General features: G+C 36.7%; 1 protein-coding gene across 13 annotated transcripts in view; it reads right to left on the bottom strand.

The window, feature by feature from the left end:
• The window catches only part of KATNIP (katanin interacting protein), a 72,798-nt gene that overhangs the window by 2,958 nt on the left and 53,779 nt on the right, over positions 1–16,061 (bottom strand). For 9 of the 13 annotated variants that reach the window (XR_010825043.1, XR_010825045.1, XR_010825047.1 and 6 more), the window contains 7 exons: positions 15,403–15,568; positions 10,735–10,892; positions 10,376–10,440; positions 8,429–8,539; positions 5,571–5,722; positions 3,009–3,110; positions 2,197–2,354 (listed from right to left, as the gene is read on the bottom strand). Coding sequence is in view for 3 of the 13 variants with exons in the window: in XM_066977488.1 (XP_066833589.1) it covers positions 2,197–2,354; positions 3,009–3,110; positions 5,571–5,722; positions 8,429–8,539; positions 10,376–10,440; positions 10,735–10,892; positions 15,403–15,568 (912 nt within the window). In the remaining 10 variants the exon portion in view is untranslated. Of the gene's footprint in view, positions 1–2,196; positions 2,355–3,008; positions 3,111–4,635; positions 4,699–5,482; positions 5,723–8,428; positions 8,540–10,375; positions 10,441–10,734; positions 10,893–15,402; positions 15,569–16,061 lie in introns of those variants that run through there. The other 4 variants (XR_010825044.1, XM_066977489.1, XR_010825048.1 and 1 more) reach the window with 3 other exon arrangements.

Genomic DNA, 16,061 nt, shown 5'->3' on the forward strand with positions numbered 1-16,061 from the left:
GAGACTATATAGAAAGGCAAGGCATTCTGTCTGCATCTACCTGAAGTTGGTTTTTTTGTTTGTTTTTTTGTTTGTTTGGTTTGTTTTTTTGCCAATTTTAACTAGTGGCATATGTAGCAGTAGGCACACATTCAAATATAAACATCAAATTCATGCTACAATTTTCTTGCCTGCTTATACAGCTTGAACCACAACAACCAAAGAGAGATTTTACATTAGTGCTGTACAAAGAGGGTATAATGTTAAGTTCCATACAGGGATTTTATTTTGTAATGTTGATATAGTATTACTTGCAAAATTCCTGCAATACTTATTTATTGTGATAAGTTTTGTTTACAGGCTGCCACAGAACTTTAAGATTTTTTTTTTTATGTGAAAGAAACAATAAATTCAAAGTTAAATTAAATTACAGAAAAAAAAATGTAAAGAAAACAACACTAACATCTCCCCTTCACACAGACGAAAACAAAAAATCCATGCCTTTGATTTTTTTATTTTCTTTACAAATACTACACACAACACGCTTCTATTCTTGCAGAAAAAAATTAATACCTCTCAAACCAACACAGTGCAACAGGAGAAACAATACTGGAGCAAATCAGAATTTACATCACTGATGATAACATGAGACTTAAGTTCAGGGTTCATAAAATATTACCAATGACGTGTGAAAGTCAGAAGTACCAACATATAAAAGCTCAAGAATACACACATTTTTAAAAAATATATAGATATAGTAGATATCTATGTTTTATTGCCAGAGTGCCCTATGTTTTAGTGGGGTAGCATAAGGGAAAAGAAGGAATAGAAGACTGCAAAACAAGCTAAGAAGGAAGACCAAGAACATTCCTGCACAGGAATTCTAGGAGAAAAGACTGCATATTTTTGACTGGAAAACAGATCATGAATTGTGTGAGACCATAAAAGGATTTCCCTCTTAAAACTTAAATCAATAGATACGTCTTTTAAGCATGTGTAAAGGAAGTTATGTGAAGGAGGTCTATAACTACAGGTGGAACTTCCCTGCTTCCAATAAAATAATACTCAAAGATGTTAAAATGAAGATGTTAAACTGAAGAAAGTAAAAGTTCATTTCTCCTTCTTCCCGTATCCCACTGAAAAATTCCTCAAAACTTGTATTTCCTCAGGATATTTTTCATTTCAGTAACTTCTTCACTTGAAAAACTGTTTACCGCCAAATTTTACCATGACACCACAGCCACTTGTACAAAGCACGAGTCTAACACAATACTTCCAAACAATAATAATCTACTTTAACATCTGGCATTGCCTGTGGCCCACACCACCTGTGCACTTTCCTGTGCTTTAGAGAAACAAAGGAAATCCCTGTAAGCAAATGTGAACTTCTACTGTGAGTCAGGATAGCTTACATTCCTTCCACTTATTTTTAAATATTTTAATATTCTTCTGAATGAATATGTCACTTCTAAATGCAAAACTGTTGCCTTTTTTCAAGTTATGTATGTGCAAGACATTCTTCTTTTTAACTGTGCAATGTATAAGCAAGTATTTATTTGTATAAGCTTTAAATTTTTCACTTTTTCGATCACATTGAATATACATTTTTCTTTCAGTCTTCATTTTCCTTGCTAGGGACTGTTTTTTAGGCCCTATCAGTCCTGATCTTCAGAACAAAAAAGTGTATTTTTCATCACATTTGCTGTGAGATCGCCAACTTGCTGGTTTCAAAGTGTTAGTCCTCAGAACCCAATTCATTCTCATTTAATAGTTCACTAGAACATTCATAAAATAATAGATTTCTGGTTTTTGAATTAGTATTTGTGAAAAATCAGAGGACTTTTTCTTTACTTTTGATATTTGATCGTTATTTGTTATCACCCCCCCCCCCCCCAACATAGTATCATTGGGATTTATTATTTCTTCTCTAAGGAGACATAGCTTCTTTACTTTGTCTTTATTATTATAGGCTGCCATGAAAACACATTTAAATATGAGTCAATAACCCTAATAAATGCTAAAAAATGCTTAGAAATAAAGCTAGAGCTAGCATTTTTGTCCTTTTATGTAAAAAAAAACAACTATTGTTTATTAACCATTAAATGGGGTTGAGTATGCTTTATAGGGAATTTTTATACCTATTTGTGTACTCCTAACATTAGTCGCAAAAACATTTTTTGAAAACAACACTCTTCCAGTCAAGATCCACCCACATACCTAATAACACTTCTCTTCTGATGGCAAATCTTTTCATCGTCTGTAAAGAGAATGGTATGGTATGGGACCACTGGGTCACAGGTTGGTAGGATGCCTGACACGACATGGTTCACCATATCCAGAATCCCATTGTACACAAGCAAGTCATCCACCAGAAGCTAAAGATATTAAAAAAAAAAAAAAAGCAAACAAACAAAACAAAAAAAAAACAGATTTAAAAAAATTCTTGGAATCACTTTTAGCAGTCTTCTCAATGAAATAACTAAAAATCATTTTGCACTATTAGTTTCAGAAGTCCAGTCATTACTTTAGTTTTTGTCTGCCTAAATTTCCATTTTGTTCCATTTGCTGGTGGTTTTTGTCCCCCCCCCCAAGTTTTTGTCTTCTTACTGGTATTTCTAATGAAGCTTTCAAAAAGGTACTCAAAATGTATTTCATGCTTTATGTAATTGCCCTTCTATTAACTGGAGCGAATCATTCTTAAATCTAGGAATTAATGAATCTCAACTCACTTCAACTGTCCAAAACCTGTGTTTGTGGTTTAAATCAGTATTACAGACCTGTTCTATAGTAACTAGAGAAAAAAAAGCATTATCTTACCTTAAAACAATTATATAATTATTAAAAACATCTGATAAACAGGACATGTGACTTGCAGAGGTTAATCACTTCAATATTAAATACAGTGTTAAATGATACAAATCCCTTTCTTTGAGACTATATAGAATCACACTGAAGTAAACTGAAAAAAGTGCAGAAATTATGGCAAGATGATTCACCAAAAGAATAACAAGGCATACAAAATTACTTACACCAAATTCCTTCACACCTCTCTGAGGTGTTTTGGCATAATTCCACAACTTGATCATTGAAACAGTAGTAGGTACATCAAATATAACATATACCCTATTCACCTGCAAAAGAGAATTCATTTATATTTTAGAGCACAAATCCCCCAAAGATAAGTCTCATACAAGTTTCATCAAAATTGGTCTGCATTTAAAGAGATATAGCAAGAGGGCAGAAATCTGATAAGGATTTAAGTTCAGCTATCATCTCTGTTGATAATTCACAGATGTTGCCTCTTCTCCAGAGCTGCCCTCTTAAATGTACATTAACTCAGCAGATATCTGCATCTGAGCTTGTCATTCAGGACTGCTAATCACTTGGGAGAGGGGTAGAGAGACACTTTTAATGAGTATTACATCAACAAAACACAGACATGGGCTTCAGCATGAGACAAGCTGGCTATGAACGGAATCCATCTTCCTACTTGCAACACTAAAATTTCTCCTATATCCCAACAAAACTTTAAGAGAAATTGTGCACCCCACACAAGTTGCAAAAACAGGTACACAGTCAACTCTCCTAATGCTTGCCAAATAATTATTGCTTGACATACTGTTCATTTTATCTTCAGGTGACATCAGTGTCAAGATGTTAAGAACACAGATTAGGTCACGGGAACAGCTAATTCTATGGTATTCCTTTTATGAGTTACTATATCAACTTTAGACCAATGTATCCTATGTTCCCCCTCTAGCATCCTCTGTAGTCTTAATCCTTCAATGTTTTGTAGAAGATACTGTTATTTGTCTTAAACCACTATGTATTTTTTGTACTGAAGAAAGAGAGGTAGATGTCAATAAAGCTGCTTTTATGTATGTTTTTCCAGGAGAAAATTTGGGCTAAAATGTCCAAAGACAATTGTTAGTGTCATAGAAAATGAAAAATTTGATGGAAAATGCATTCAAACAAACAAAGTATCAGTAAAAGGGTAACAAAGAATTCAAACCAAACTTATGTTAGTAATAAATCTCTAAAATTTTATAAGTAGAAAGGAAGATAAATTTGGAAAGGAAAAGAAAGTCCCATTATATAATTTTTTCCTAAAGCTTTCAAATTTTCCAATGTAGCAAAAAGTTAATTCAGCTTTCTAGATAACTGGAATGTTTCAAAGCAAGCTAACAATGAGGATACAGAAGACTTGGTTCAGCGTCCCAACTATAGACAATGATCATTAATAGGCTGCTTGCTTAATCCGTTTGTACTTGCTGGCTTTGCAACCAAACCACGGAAGATGGCAGAGAGGAAAGAACTATATGGATCTTGAAAAGGTATCACTCGCTACAGCTTAAGTACAGAAAGGACCATTACATTGCTTACTTGTCCCTCCTGCATATCACATATTAGTGTTAAAAAGGGTAAACAGATAATATCTTATCTACAGTACTTTGGTGCCAGACATGATGACACAAAACATTGTATGGATCTGTGCTAGAACCTCAGGCATTATTTTCCTTTTGCCAAAATGAAATAATCTCTGCAATAATGTTTTTATAAGGACATTAACACATGTCAGACATGCAAACTCAGATGGTTGTCAAATCAACCATTCACGATGCTACAATAGGTATCTGTGCATCCCGAGTTAATTACCAGGTTCAAGATGTGGGATCTAGACCCTAGGAACCTCAGGCATTACACAGAACTTCCATTTTCCTAAGAAACACAAGCAGTCAGTATTCCCAAGTATAATTAAAGTTTTATCTTAACTATACCCACTGCATTACATCATCAAATAATATATGAATTATTTTCAAAACTGACTTAATTCTTTGCTTATAGTAGCCTAAATAAATAACTGTAATATATGCTGTAAGGACTTTTTCCAACACAGTAAGCTATAGCACATCACACTTTAGGTTTACATTTTATTACTTTTGAAATCTGTCCTCTAAGAAACACATCTTAACGATGTCCAAAACAGCCCAATGCAAAAAACGTTCTCTCCCAAAAACAAAGTCAGAACCCATCTAAGTTTATCTGCTTTTCCTGTTTAGATATTTGGTACACCATATTTTAAACATGCTGCTTCTAAAAGGGCTCAATCACTTGGAGCTCTAGGACATGAAATACTATGCCTGTCATGCCTAATTTATGAATTTGAATTCAAGACAGATAATGAGGTTTGAAGAAATTCTAATTACCGTAACAAAATTTATCGCCTTTTGCAAAAATGGTTTACAATTTTAGCACATTCCCACTTGAAAGGTGTTTACTGCACAAAACACACATATTAAGCTGTTTTACCAGTAACATTATCAGAGTAGCTGAAAAAACATCTATGCAACGTCTAGAAATTATTTTGCTATTGCATCATAGAAATAATAAGGAGGTTACAAAGGTGGGAGATCTATTCCGCTGCTATCTGTTCAGTGAAGAGAAAGTGGAATAAAGAGAATGTCTTCTGACAGGTAGCCTAGTTTACTAATATCAAATTTACCTAAAGATTATGTATGTTTTCCCTTTCTTTTATGCTTCTGGCCACATCTATGCACATCATTACAATGGAATGAAAAGGGAAAATGTACCAAACCAGGAAGAACTGGTGCAAGCCACATATGTCTGCCATCAGTTGTGTTATTTACTCTGTCAATGAGTTTGTCTGGAGTTCGGATATCTCCGGATACATCTTCCAAAACATTGACACTATCTGGAAAAGCAGCAATATCTGAAAAAAAAGCTTTAAGTTTAAATAACTGTAAAGGACATTTCAGAAACAAAATATTTAAAAGGTCATGCTTGCTCTTCCAGACTCCACGAGCAAGTTTTCTACAATAGAGCTGTAAAAATTGTAAAATACTCCAAGTAGTTTACTTAGGTAGCTGAGGAACTTGAGAATACATTTTTAAAAGCAGTAAAACTCTTACAGATTCTGGCATTCAAAATTATGTTTAAAATAGGAAATTAACTAGCTGCATTTCATTTATTTTAAAGTACATCTTCATGACTTCATCAATAAGTTCCCTTATCAGAAATAGGCACTTCCCAGGTGTTGTTTTATTTATTTATTTTGTGACAAAGTTCCACTTTTTTTTTAGCACAAACATGTAGAAACGCATATGAAAGACACCTTAAGAAAAGTATCCTTGTAGAAGAGAGTCATCAGTCTGACTCCATTTTCCTGAAGTTCCTCAATACTTCTGATAAAAACCATTAACTGTCTAATAAGGCCTTCTTTCATTTCTTTGAGAGGGAAAGATTAAACCTTCTATAGGCTTTCTGTATAACTAGACTTTCTCTGTAAGAGAATCTTTCAGTTTAAAACATATGTATGTTAAAGACATGCAAAGAAATGTGGATGGATGGCATTGTTTTCAGAATTACAAGTCCCTAGCAAGCTAGTTTGATAGACAATAGTTTCCCCTTCTTTTGCTTTCTAGAAGGCCAGAGTCTCTCAGTATTTATACGGAATTTAAGAAATAGCACAGAAATGACTCAGCTATTTAAGAAAAGCTTGCTTCAGACTTGGTGCCTGAATTATCACACGTAGTACTACACTGAGACAGATGTGCTTTTTCTGGGATCCTAATATATCCAAGAAACACTGCCGTACAAGCAGAAACAGGTGATTATTCCAAACTAGCTGTGCTATCTTTACCTGGCATTGTAAATACGTACAAGACATACTGTAAAGGCATACAATTTAAGTTAAAAATCCCCTGATCTTAAAAACAAACTATTAACACTTCAATTTCAAAATGTTTCTTCTCCATCACAGGTTTGGAGATTTCAAGTTCATCGTGCACCATAAAATACATAAATAAAAATGTTTCTCAGAAAAGAATCTTGATTTTTTTTCACTGTAATCTCTATTTATAAGGCAATAAGGATCTGTTGAGACATACAATTCACACAGCATCAATGCTTTTATCATTTTTAGTTGGTTAAGAAACACTGTTTTTACAATGTGATTGAACAACATCAGTTCTATATGGGGGTATACACTTCCAGCTCTTTAAGATTCATAGAACCAGACAATGGTTTGGGTTGGAAGGGACCTTTAATGATCATCTAGATACAACCCCACTGCCATAGGCAAGAACACCTCCGCCCAAGTACACGCTGCACAAATCCCATCCAGCCTGGCCTGGGGCACTGCCAGGGATAGAGCTTCTCCGGACCAGCCAGTATCTAGCCACCCTCATGGTAAAGAATTTTTTCTCGATATCTATTCTAAATCTTCCCCCTTTTACTTCAAAATTACCTCTTGTTCTGTCACTACACACCCTGGTCTCTCCTCATCTTCCTTGTATGCCCCCTCTAAGTTTTGGAAGGCTGCAGTAAGGTCTCCCTGGAGCCTTCTCTTCTCTAGGCTGAACAACCCCAACTCTCAGTCTCTCTTCACTGGAGAAGAGCTCCAGCACTCTGATCATCCCTGTGGCCTCTGCTGGACCTGCTCTCTAACAGATCCCTGTCTCTTGTGCTGGCGCCCCAGAACTGAACGCAGGGCTCCAGGTGGGGTCTCATGAGAGGACAGTAGATGGGGAGAATCCTCTCCCTTGCCCTGCTAGCCACCATACTTTTGATGTGGCCCAGGATACAGGTGTCTTTCTGGGTTGCAAGTGCACACTGCCAGCTCATGTCAAGTTTTTTCATCTACCAGTACCCCCACATCCTTCTCTGCAGGGCAACTCTCTACCCATTCATTGCCCAGTCTGTACTGATGTTTGGGATTGCCTCGACCCAGGTGCCGGAAGCTTGCACTTGGCCTTGTGGAACTTCATGAGGTTTGCACAGGCCCACCTCTCAAGCCTGTCAGGGTCCCTCTAGTGGTCAGCTGCACCACTCAACTTCATGTCATCCACAAATCTGCTGAGGGTGCACTCAATCCCGCTATCCCTGTCAAAGACATTGAACAGTACCAGTCCCAATACGAAATGCTTAGGGACACCACTCCACCTGGTCTCCACCTGGACAATGACATGTTGACCAATGCTCTTTGGATGTGGCCATCCAGTCAATTCCGTATCCACCAAATGGTCCATCCATCAAATCCATGGCTCTACAACTTAGAGACAAGGATGTCATGTGGGACCATATCAAAGGTTTTGCACAAGTCCAGGTAGATAACATCAGTTGCTCTCCCCTTGTCCACCAATGCTGTCACTGTTGTAGAAGACCACCAAGTCAGTCAGGCATGATTTGCCCTTTGTAAAGCCGTGCTGGCTGTCTCCAGTCACCTCCCTGTCTTCCATATACCTTAACAAGGTTTCTAGGTCTACCTGCTCCATAAGCTTACCAGCTAGAGAGGTGAGGCCAAATTTAGTTGATACAGAGTGCTGAAGTGCAATTCTTCAGTGGCCCTGATTACTATGAATCTTTCAGATGTGTCCTTCATACCATCTATTGGTTACCCATGGAACATTGAATCAAATTCAAAGGATACTATTTTCAGTCAGTAAGATTTGGTCTCCATGTTCATTGAACAGCTCCAGTCCATTCAAACCAATGTAGTATGGATCACCCCAAGTAGTCAGAAGCTGAAACTGAAAAACAACTGAAAAGCAAAGAGCTATTAAGGAAAATTTTGATGCTGATACTTTACCCTAACAGAACATTTATCTTGCACTTTTAAAAATGACTGTGCAACACACATCTCAATGTTAGACATTCTCATCTGCAGTGTATGAGATGCTTCTGATACTACATGGACTGTTTAGCCAAATACCAAAGTAGGCTACATATTTATAACACAGATTTACAGCTCTGGAAACCTGAATACTTTGGATGCTGTCACCTTATCTCAGCTTAAAGGAGTTGAACAGATGCAAGTTGTGCCATGCTTTTTGGCACCAAGTTTGGATGGCAGCTGCTTGCCAATTCTCTTTACAACTGGAGATACAGTCTGACAGATTAGTCAGGTCTCCTTGACACCACAGAATTTGCATTTCCTATTCAAATCCGAAAATTTCTGTTTGAAATAAAGACAAGCTTTTAGGAAAAAAATCACAATTCATCCTTGTTTCCAGAAGTGGCCAATACCTAATGCTTTCATAAAAATATAAAATACTTAAGAAACATTAGTAGACAGATATTGTAGAGTATGCAGCCATCAAGAATTTCTTTTTAGTCCCTAAAAGAGCAACTTAATCCCTGAAGAGGGAAGAGGTGTTTTTTTAATACTCTCAATACACATTATAACAATCCTAACTTTTCTTAATGTCTATAGAAGTCCAATCATTCATGATCCTTCTTCTTTGAAGTGACATCTTGTAGCAACAAGTTCCATTATCTAGTTATAATATGGGTGAAAAAATGTATTGTTCACTGCAGACTTTACTATGTCTTAAACCTCTGTGAATAAACTATTTTATTTTCAGAGAAAAAGTCTGTCATTTCTAATACTGAGAATACACGCACAAAAATGAAAATCTGCAGTTGGAACAACTACATAAAAGTCTATCTACTTACATTCACATATGCTCATGTATGTTCTTCTTGTAGATGAAGAACTAATGATTTTTTATTATTGTTATTTTTATTTTATCATTATTTATTTTTAAGTGTGTGACCTTCCTCATTATATATTGCAACTTATTAACACCACAGCTCTTATCTGGAGGCTTTATTGCCTTTCTACATTTTCTGAATACACCTTTGCTTGGTTTTGAATTGCATGAGTGATAACTGGCCAGCAAATATGCCCCTTCACTGAATGGCAGAAAACGTAATAAGATTGTGCGCTGTCCATTTCTCTATTGGAGCACCTATTTTTCTCTTTCCTCTACCCAGCCACTGATTTTCATGAAACGATCAGGAACTTAGTCTTGCTGAGACCTCAGTGTCTCTAAACATGGTTAGAATAGCCTAATGGATTTAAAAGGCCTGTCAAGTAGATGGATGGCATGAGAGGAAGTAGTATCACAAAAGGCTGAGCTTATTTAAGAAAGCTCAATGTTTCTGGCTTTTTAAACTTAACAAAAATGGCAAAAATATTACACAGTTCTGGTCAACACAGCCTTAACAAACACGTAAAATAAGACAAATTCCAAGAAACAGCAATGAGAACATTCAATGATACGCAAAAAATATGGACTACTTCTAGTTTTGACAAGCTGGCAGGATACTGTGCTTATGAACCTCTAGCTCTAGCTGGGGTGGATTCCAAAAGGGAGGAAAAAAAGCTACTGGAGCATTTTACTATAGGTGACACATTCTTATATTCTGTTTCATTTATTTACTCTTAATTCATACCTTTCTCATCATATTCTTGATATCTCAGTCATTTCTTAAAGCACCAGAAACTGTTGGATTCGAAACTGTCACGATTCATTACGTTATACAGAACACTTTGGAGTTATGTACCAAATAAGAAAACGACAGAGAAGGATACAACCACATGGCATTAATGGTGCTTCATAGTCCATACTAGCTTGTTCCGTTCTCTGTGAACCAGTCCTGCCAAAATGACCATGACAAAATAGTTTGTATGTACACTCTTGGGTCATTCAGAAAAGAACAGAACAAACCCCAGAAACTAAGTCAAAACACACACCCCTCTGCTCCCCAGATTATGTAATAGATCATTCTCTGATCTCAGTAAAATACATTATATTTTCACCTAGATGCTCAATAAAATACATTATATTTTCATCTAGCTGCTACAGATTTGCTTCAAAAGAAAAATACATATAAATATTGTACAGTTAAGAGAAACTACGTGGTTCAGATAATAAAAATATCCTACATTACCTCTTTTGTACCCTATTAATCATCTGGGGCTGCAGATAGTCAAGGAAGATAATTTCTTGGGCGAAGTCAAAGTGGCAGTTGCCTGGTCCCTTGCGGATAAGAAAGCCCTCCGGTGGGGAGATGCTGTGACCATCCAGCGTTACATGGACTACCTTAGCCTTGTTTAAAAAAAATAACATAACATAAATCCAATGCAATAGCATTCACTTCTGAGGCTCAAATAATTGTTTCAGTAATTTTGATGCATTTATTCCATTCCTCTGTAGTATCACATCCTTTGGCCTTAACCAGAAGACACCAGTTGCAACCCACAGTGTGCAATCCAAAGCATCACAGGTGACACTGACTGAACTGTTGAGATTGATGGGGATGGCAGAGGTTGAGGATGCGGGAAGAAGAAAAAGATTGGAAGAGCTCCTCAATTACTGCACCCCCCTAGAGCTCAGCAAACTGACGCTTTGTGAGCTGCAGCAGTACACCCATCAGACTGGACAGACTCAGCTTTCAAGACAGCATGTGTCATCTGGGGAGATGGTTAGTTACTCATTGTGCAGCTGAATGCAATGCTAGCTCGGGCCTGACTGCTCAACCCTGGCTGAAGCTAGCCTTTAAGAAATCATGTAACCTGGTGATCTCTTGGGAGCAGACACACTTTCATGTCTCGATTCTGTTTACAGAAAAGCTGTATTTCAACGGTTCTATTTATCTGTGTGGCAGGTGGGATTTGGACTTTTCCAAGATCATGCAAATTGATGTACCAAGCAGTGCTGTATGTAACCTAAGGACATACAAATAAAGAAGAGGTACCTGTATCAGGCAAAACAGATTGAGCCATGTCCACATCACAGATGTATGCGTGCCTGATACAATCTCTGAAGATTAAACTAAATAATTCAGGCATACTTAATCAGAAGATGAGGGAGTCCTGGCCCGTTCACCCTCCCCCAGTAGCACCATCTGGTGCTGTATGCACGATCCCAGTCACATAACGATTCAGTCATGCAGCAACAATTATCACTGCATCTTGCCTTGCAGTATGTTAAATGTAACCTAATGTTAATCACAAGCAGCATTCATTGCACTTAGTCTGTCACTAATTACTGCTTAAGGAAGGAATAATACCTGGAAAAATATAACAAGATGGCCTTATAACTGTCACTACGATTACAGCTTGCTGATTAATGGACTGAATGAGAATGGATTCATTTAGTTAGCAAAAGACAACTTAGTCTAAAGGTAATGTGAGTCAGTTTCCTAATCTCTAGATTTTACACTGACTGATGTCTATATGATAATTTGAGGCTAATTTAATTTTGTATGGAAATATTTAATTTTCATCACCTGTTATTAGGACTTATATTAAAATACATATGCAGTATTTATAGTCATTTAAAATGGGAATTTTTAGCTTTCTGAGAAGAACGTAACATTAAGGGTTTTCTGCAAAGCCCATACACTATCAGTTTCCTGATATTCATAATGGTTTTCATATTTTTGCCATTTGTAAACTGTTTTTATTCAATTATGATTTCATTAAGTTGTACATGTAATAACCCAAAAGTAAAGCTTAAGATTATTTTTTTTGCATAAATATTTCTTGATTTGAAAACTTAACATACTGTACTGGACTAAATGAGGCACTCATTTCACTTTCAAAGAGCACAAAGATAAATTAAGAGGGAAAGTTTGTATAAGTACCAGGTAGGGGGAAATAACTATTTCTGGATTCATCTTTAATAAGCTTGGGAGCAAAAAAGGAAATATACTTTTTGTATAAGACATGCTATTGCATGCTACTTTCCAGCTGAATCAGGCTGCCAGGCTAGGAAGAAGCAAAAAATCCACTGAAATACACTTTAGTTTAAGAAACACATATTGAATGGGAAGTCTAGAGACTTAGAGATGAAATCTTACCTATTATACCACAGCTGCTTATATTTATGTGCCCTTTAGAGCCCTCATTTCTAAGTAATTTTCATCATCTGAGAAGGCACTCAACCATCACACACAGCATATTACAAATTGCATAACAAAGCTTTCACAAGGTAATTTTTCATAGAGCTGGAAATAGCATACAAGCCTTCATTTTGACAGTTCACTGCCATTACCCTCTCATACTAAAGCTGTGAATAGAATCCACCAGTTTACAGCTGCCTAGAAAATCATTATATCTCACATCCAGGGACTGCTTCCTAGAAGAACAGCAATACTTCAGAGAACAAATGTCATGTTGCCCTAGGTTTGCAGTTCAAAGCCTCTTTGCTGCGGGGCCCAGCAAATATCCTGCACCTTCAGTTTTCCAAATAACTTGTCTCATTCATCCTTTCGCAGGATTGGAGGTATGAACTCCTCATTTAAATTGTACCCAGTAACTGCTAGGGGACTTACAGGTGTGCCACTTACATGCATACTTTATCGGACCCACCTCTTTTGTCAATCTAGCAAATAAACTGTAAAAAAACAAACAAAAAAGCCCACCTTCCTTCCTTCCTTCCTTTCTGTCTTGGTTTGGTCTCCAAAAAACAAATTCCCCATTAGATCTTAGGGATCTTGCTTTTTTTTTTTCCTCCTTTAATAACTGAGACACACACACAGGGAGCAGATTTGGTTGGAAAATTCATGTTCAAACTTTTCTTCCCTGCTCTGCCTTGGAGAAACTTGGGCTCATAATAGTAGAGAAAAACATTCCACATCACCATTTACAGACAGTTCTTCAGACTGCAATACACATAAAGAATCACAGAAAAAATTAAGTTCGAAGAGACTTCTGCGTGTCTCCAGTCACAACTCTTGCTCAGAGCAGAGCGGCCAGCAAAACTAAACTGGGTTATTCTGCCTCTCGTTAAACTGAGTTTTGAAAGCCTCCACCGACAAAGGTCTCACCCTGTCACTGCATACTGTCCCAATGCTGTACCATTCTCATGGGGAAGAGCCCTTTCTTTATGCCCAATCATACCAATTAAGTCATGGATTTTACTAAAAAAAACTATATGTTACACAGGTGTATGTTTACATGGTAAGCTCAGCATGCTCCTGAACCCTACCATGTGTCAAGCATGTTGGGTTAATGCAATGTATTTAAAACAATCACTTGTCAAATGTTAAAATTTCCCTATCAGCTGTGGCTAGAATGAAAGATCTCACACTCTGGACCTATGTGAGTCTGTGGCCAGTCTTTGACAATCTACAACACCTCTTGCTTATGTTAAAAGATGCCAGGGCTCAGTTACAGAGAGGGAACCCCTCCTCCTTATGTGATTGTCCATATGAAAGCAATTCCTGGAAGGTAAATTTACACAGAATCTCCAATCTTTGCTACTATCTTGTCCAATCTTATGAAGGACCCATGCCTCCAACTTCAATTCTAAAAATTTTTCCAGAGCTCTGCTGATTTTTTGTTGTTGTTGTTGTCTTGTCTCTAGTTTTATACACACCAACATTTTTCTTCTTATCCAACTGAATTTGGAAGTCAGGAACACAACAGTTAAATGTGAATGGGAAGATCTGGAAACATGGATTCACAAACTGTGCAGTGAACAGCAACAAATTCTTCATTATCATTACAACAGCATATGTATCTTCTGAGAAAAAGCAGGGAAATGAGTTACAGCCAAACTCAGAATGAGAGCTAGATATAACACCATCTCCAACAGATGTTATTTGCTAGTCAGCTCCAAGAGTTCAGGATGAAAACAAAATTAAAGCAAGCAATTCAGAAACAGAAGCGAGGAGGTATGTTATACAATTTTAGCTAAACTACATTAGCCAAACTGCTTGAAGATGGCAGCTTTCCCAAACAAATGTTAAGAGTTCTAGAGACTCGCTTCTTGAAAAAGGTAGCATTGATTAATTGGGCTTAAAACGATCCACGTATGACAGCCAAGTATAACTCTGCTATCCCCAGCTGTTTTCCATTCAACTGCCTGGTAACCACATAGGTTTAATGAACCATAAACTCTATGGTAGTATATACTTGAAAACTGAAAGCAAATTTGAAAATTGCATGGCATGGCCACAGAGACAGAGCCTTGGGTTTCATTATGCAAATTTAAAGAAGTTCCTTATATTTTTTGTTTTAAAAAGGCACACCAAAATCTCTATTTAACATTTTACTAAACATTACTAGTTAACTAAATAGCTATACAGCTTTTATAATCAATGTACTAAATGATAACTTTTAAAATGACAGACTTAAGAATAGCAAAGAGCATGAAAACACTTTAAATGACCCCACTATCAGAGACAACAAAAAGTTTATACGCAGATACTGCTTTCTTTAACTTATCCAAACAGGATTTCTGTTGAAGTGCTCACTGTTCTACCAATCCTTTTATTGCAGGAAATGAAGAATCGTATGGTAGGCCTAAATACTGGATAGTGAGAGGATATCACTTCAAGATCATGTATCTTGAAAATAATATGTGTTACTATGTGTCTCTTAGAAAAATCATCTGTGAAGTTTTCTTTAAACTGTCTCTTTTTTTTTTCTCCAGTATTTGCTGTTTGTGGAGACAGAAATGCATTATACCTGCCACAAAACTCAGACTCAGACAATCTAGAAAGATTTATGGCATTCCATTAAGGCAGCTATATTCATTTATCACAGTACCAATTTTCCAATGCACTGCTGTATATTTTTGCTGGCAGTGCTCCTTTTCTTTTACTTACCCCTCTATAGGTATCCTCTGGAGATTTATTATAGTTCCAAAAGCGAAGCCCTGCAATATTTTCAATTTTATAAAAATGGATTGTGAGCAGATGATTTTCTCCAAAAGAGAAGGGAATGAGCCACATATGGTCATCCTCAGCAGTGATATTAGTCCCATCTATTAACCTATGAGGAGAAAAATCCATTAGCTGCAGAAAGGAAAAGCCTGCTTTACTCATGAAAACAGGTGCTTTACTAGGTCTTTTTCTGATTTCCACTTACAGATTCCAGGGCTTTATTATGCCTATGTGCATGAAATTAAAAAGCATAATAAAAAAAAAAGTAATACACAATCATTGAATTGAAGACCGGGGTGGTAGGGAGGCAGAGGAAAAAATAAAAACATTTCGTTTAGTTGAGTCTGTTGAGGAATAACAAAAAAATCCTAATTTTTCCCTGTGTGAACAGGTAGAGAAAAGCTAATTTGGTATCTCTGTACCAAAATGACTGAAGGCAAAGCTCTAAGGCCCAGATGTGATATAACTTATTAACACAGAACTGTGCCTAGCTTAGCATACCTGGCTGTCTGCAGTGGGTTACTATATGCAACTATATAATGCAACTATACTGAATCTGAGCTGAATGGCTGATGGATATAGCTCAGAGAAGAAGCAGAGTC

This window comes from Anser cygnoides, chromosome 15 (assembly GCF_040182565.1).
Source record: "Anser cygnoides isolate HZ-2024a breed goose chromosome 15, Taihu_goose_T2T_genome, whole genome shotgun sequence".
NCBI classification, from domain to species: domain Eukaryota; kingdom Metazoa; phylum Chordata; class Aves; order Anseriformes; family Anatidae; genus Anser; species Anser cygnoides.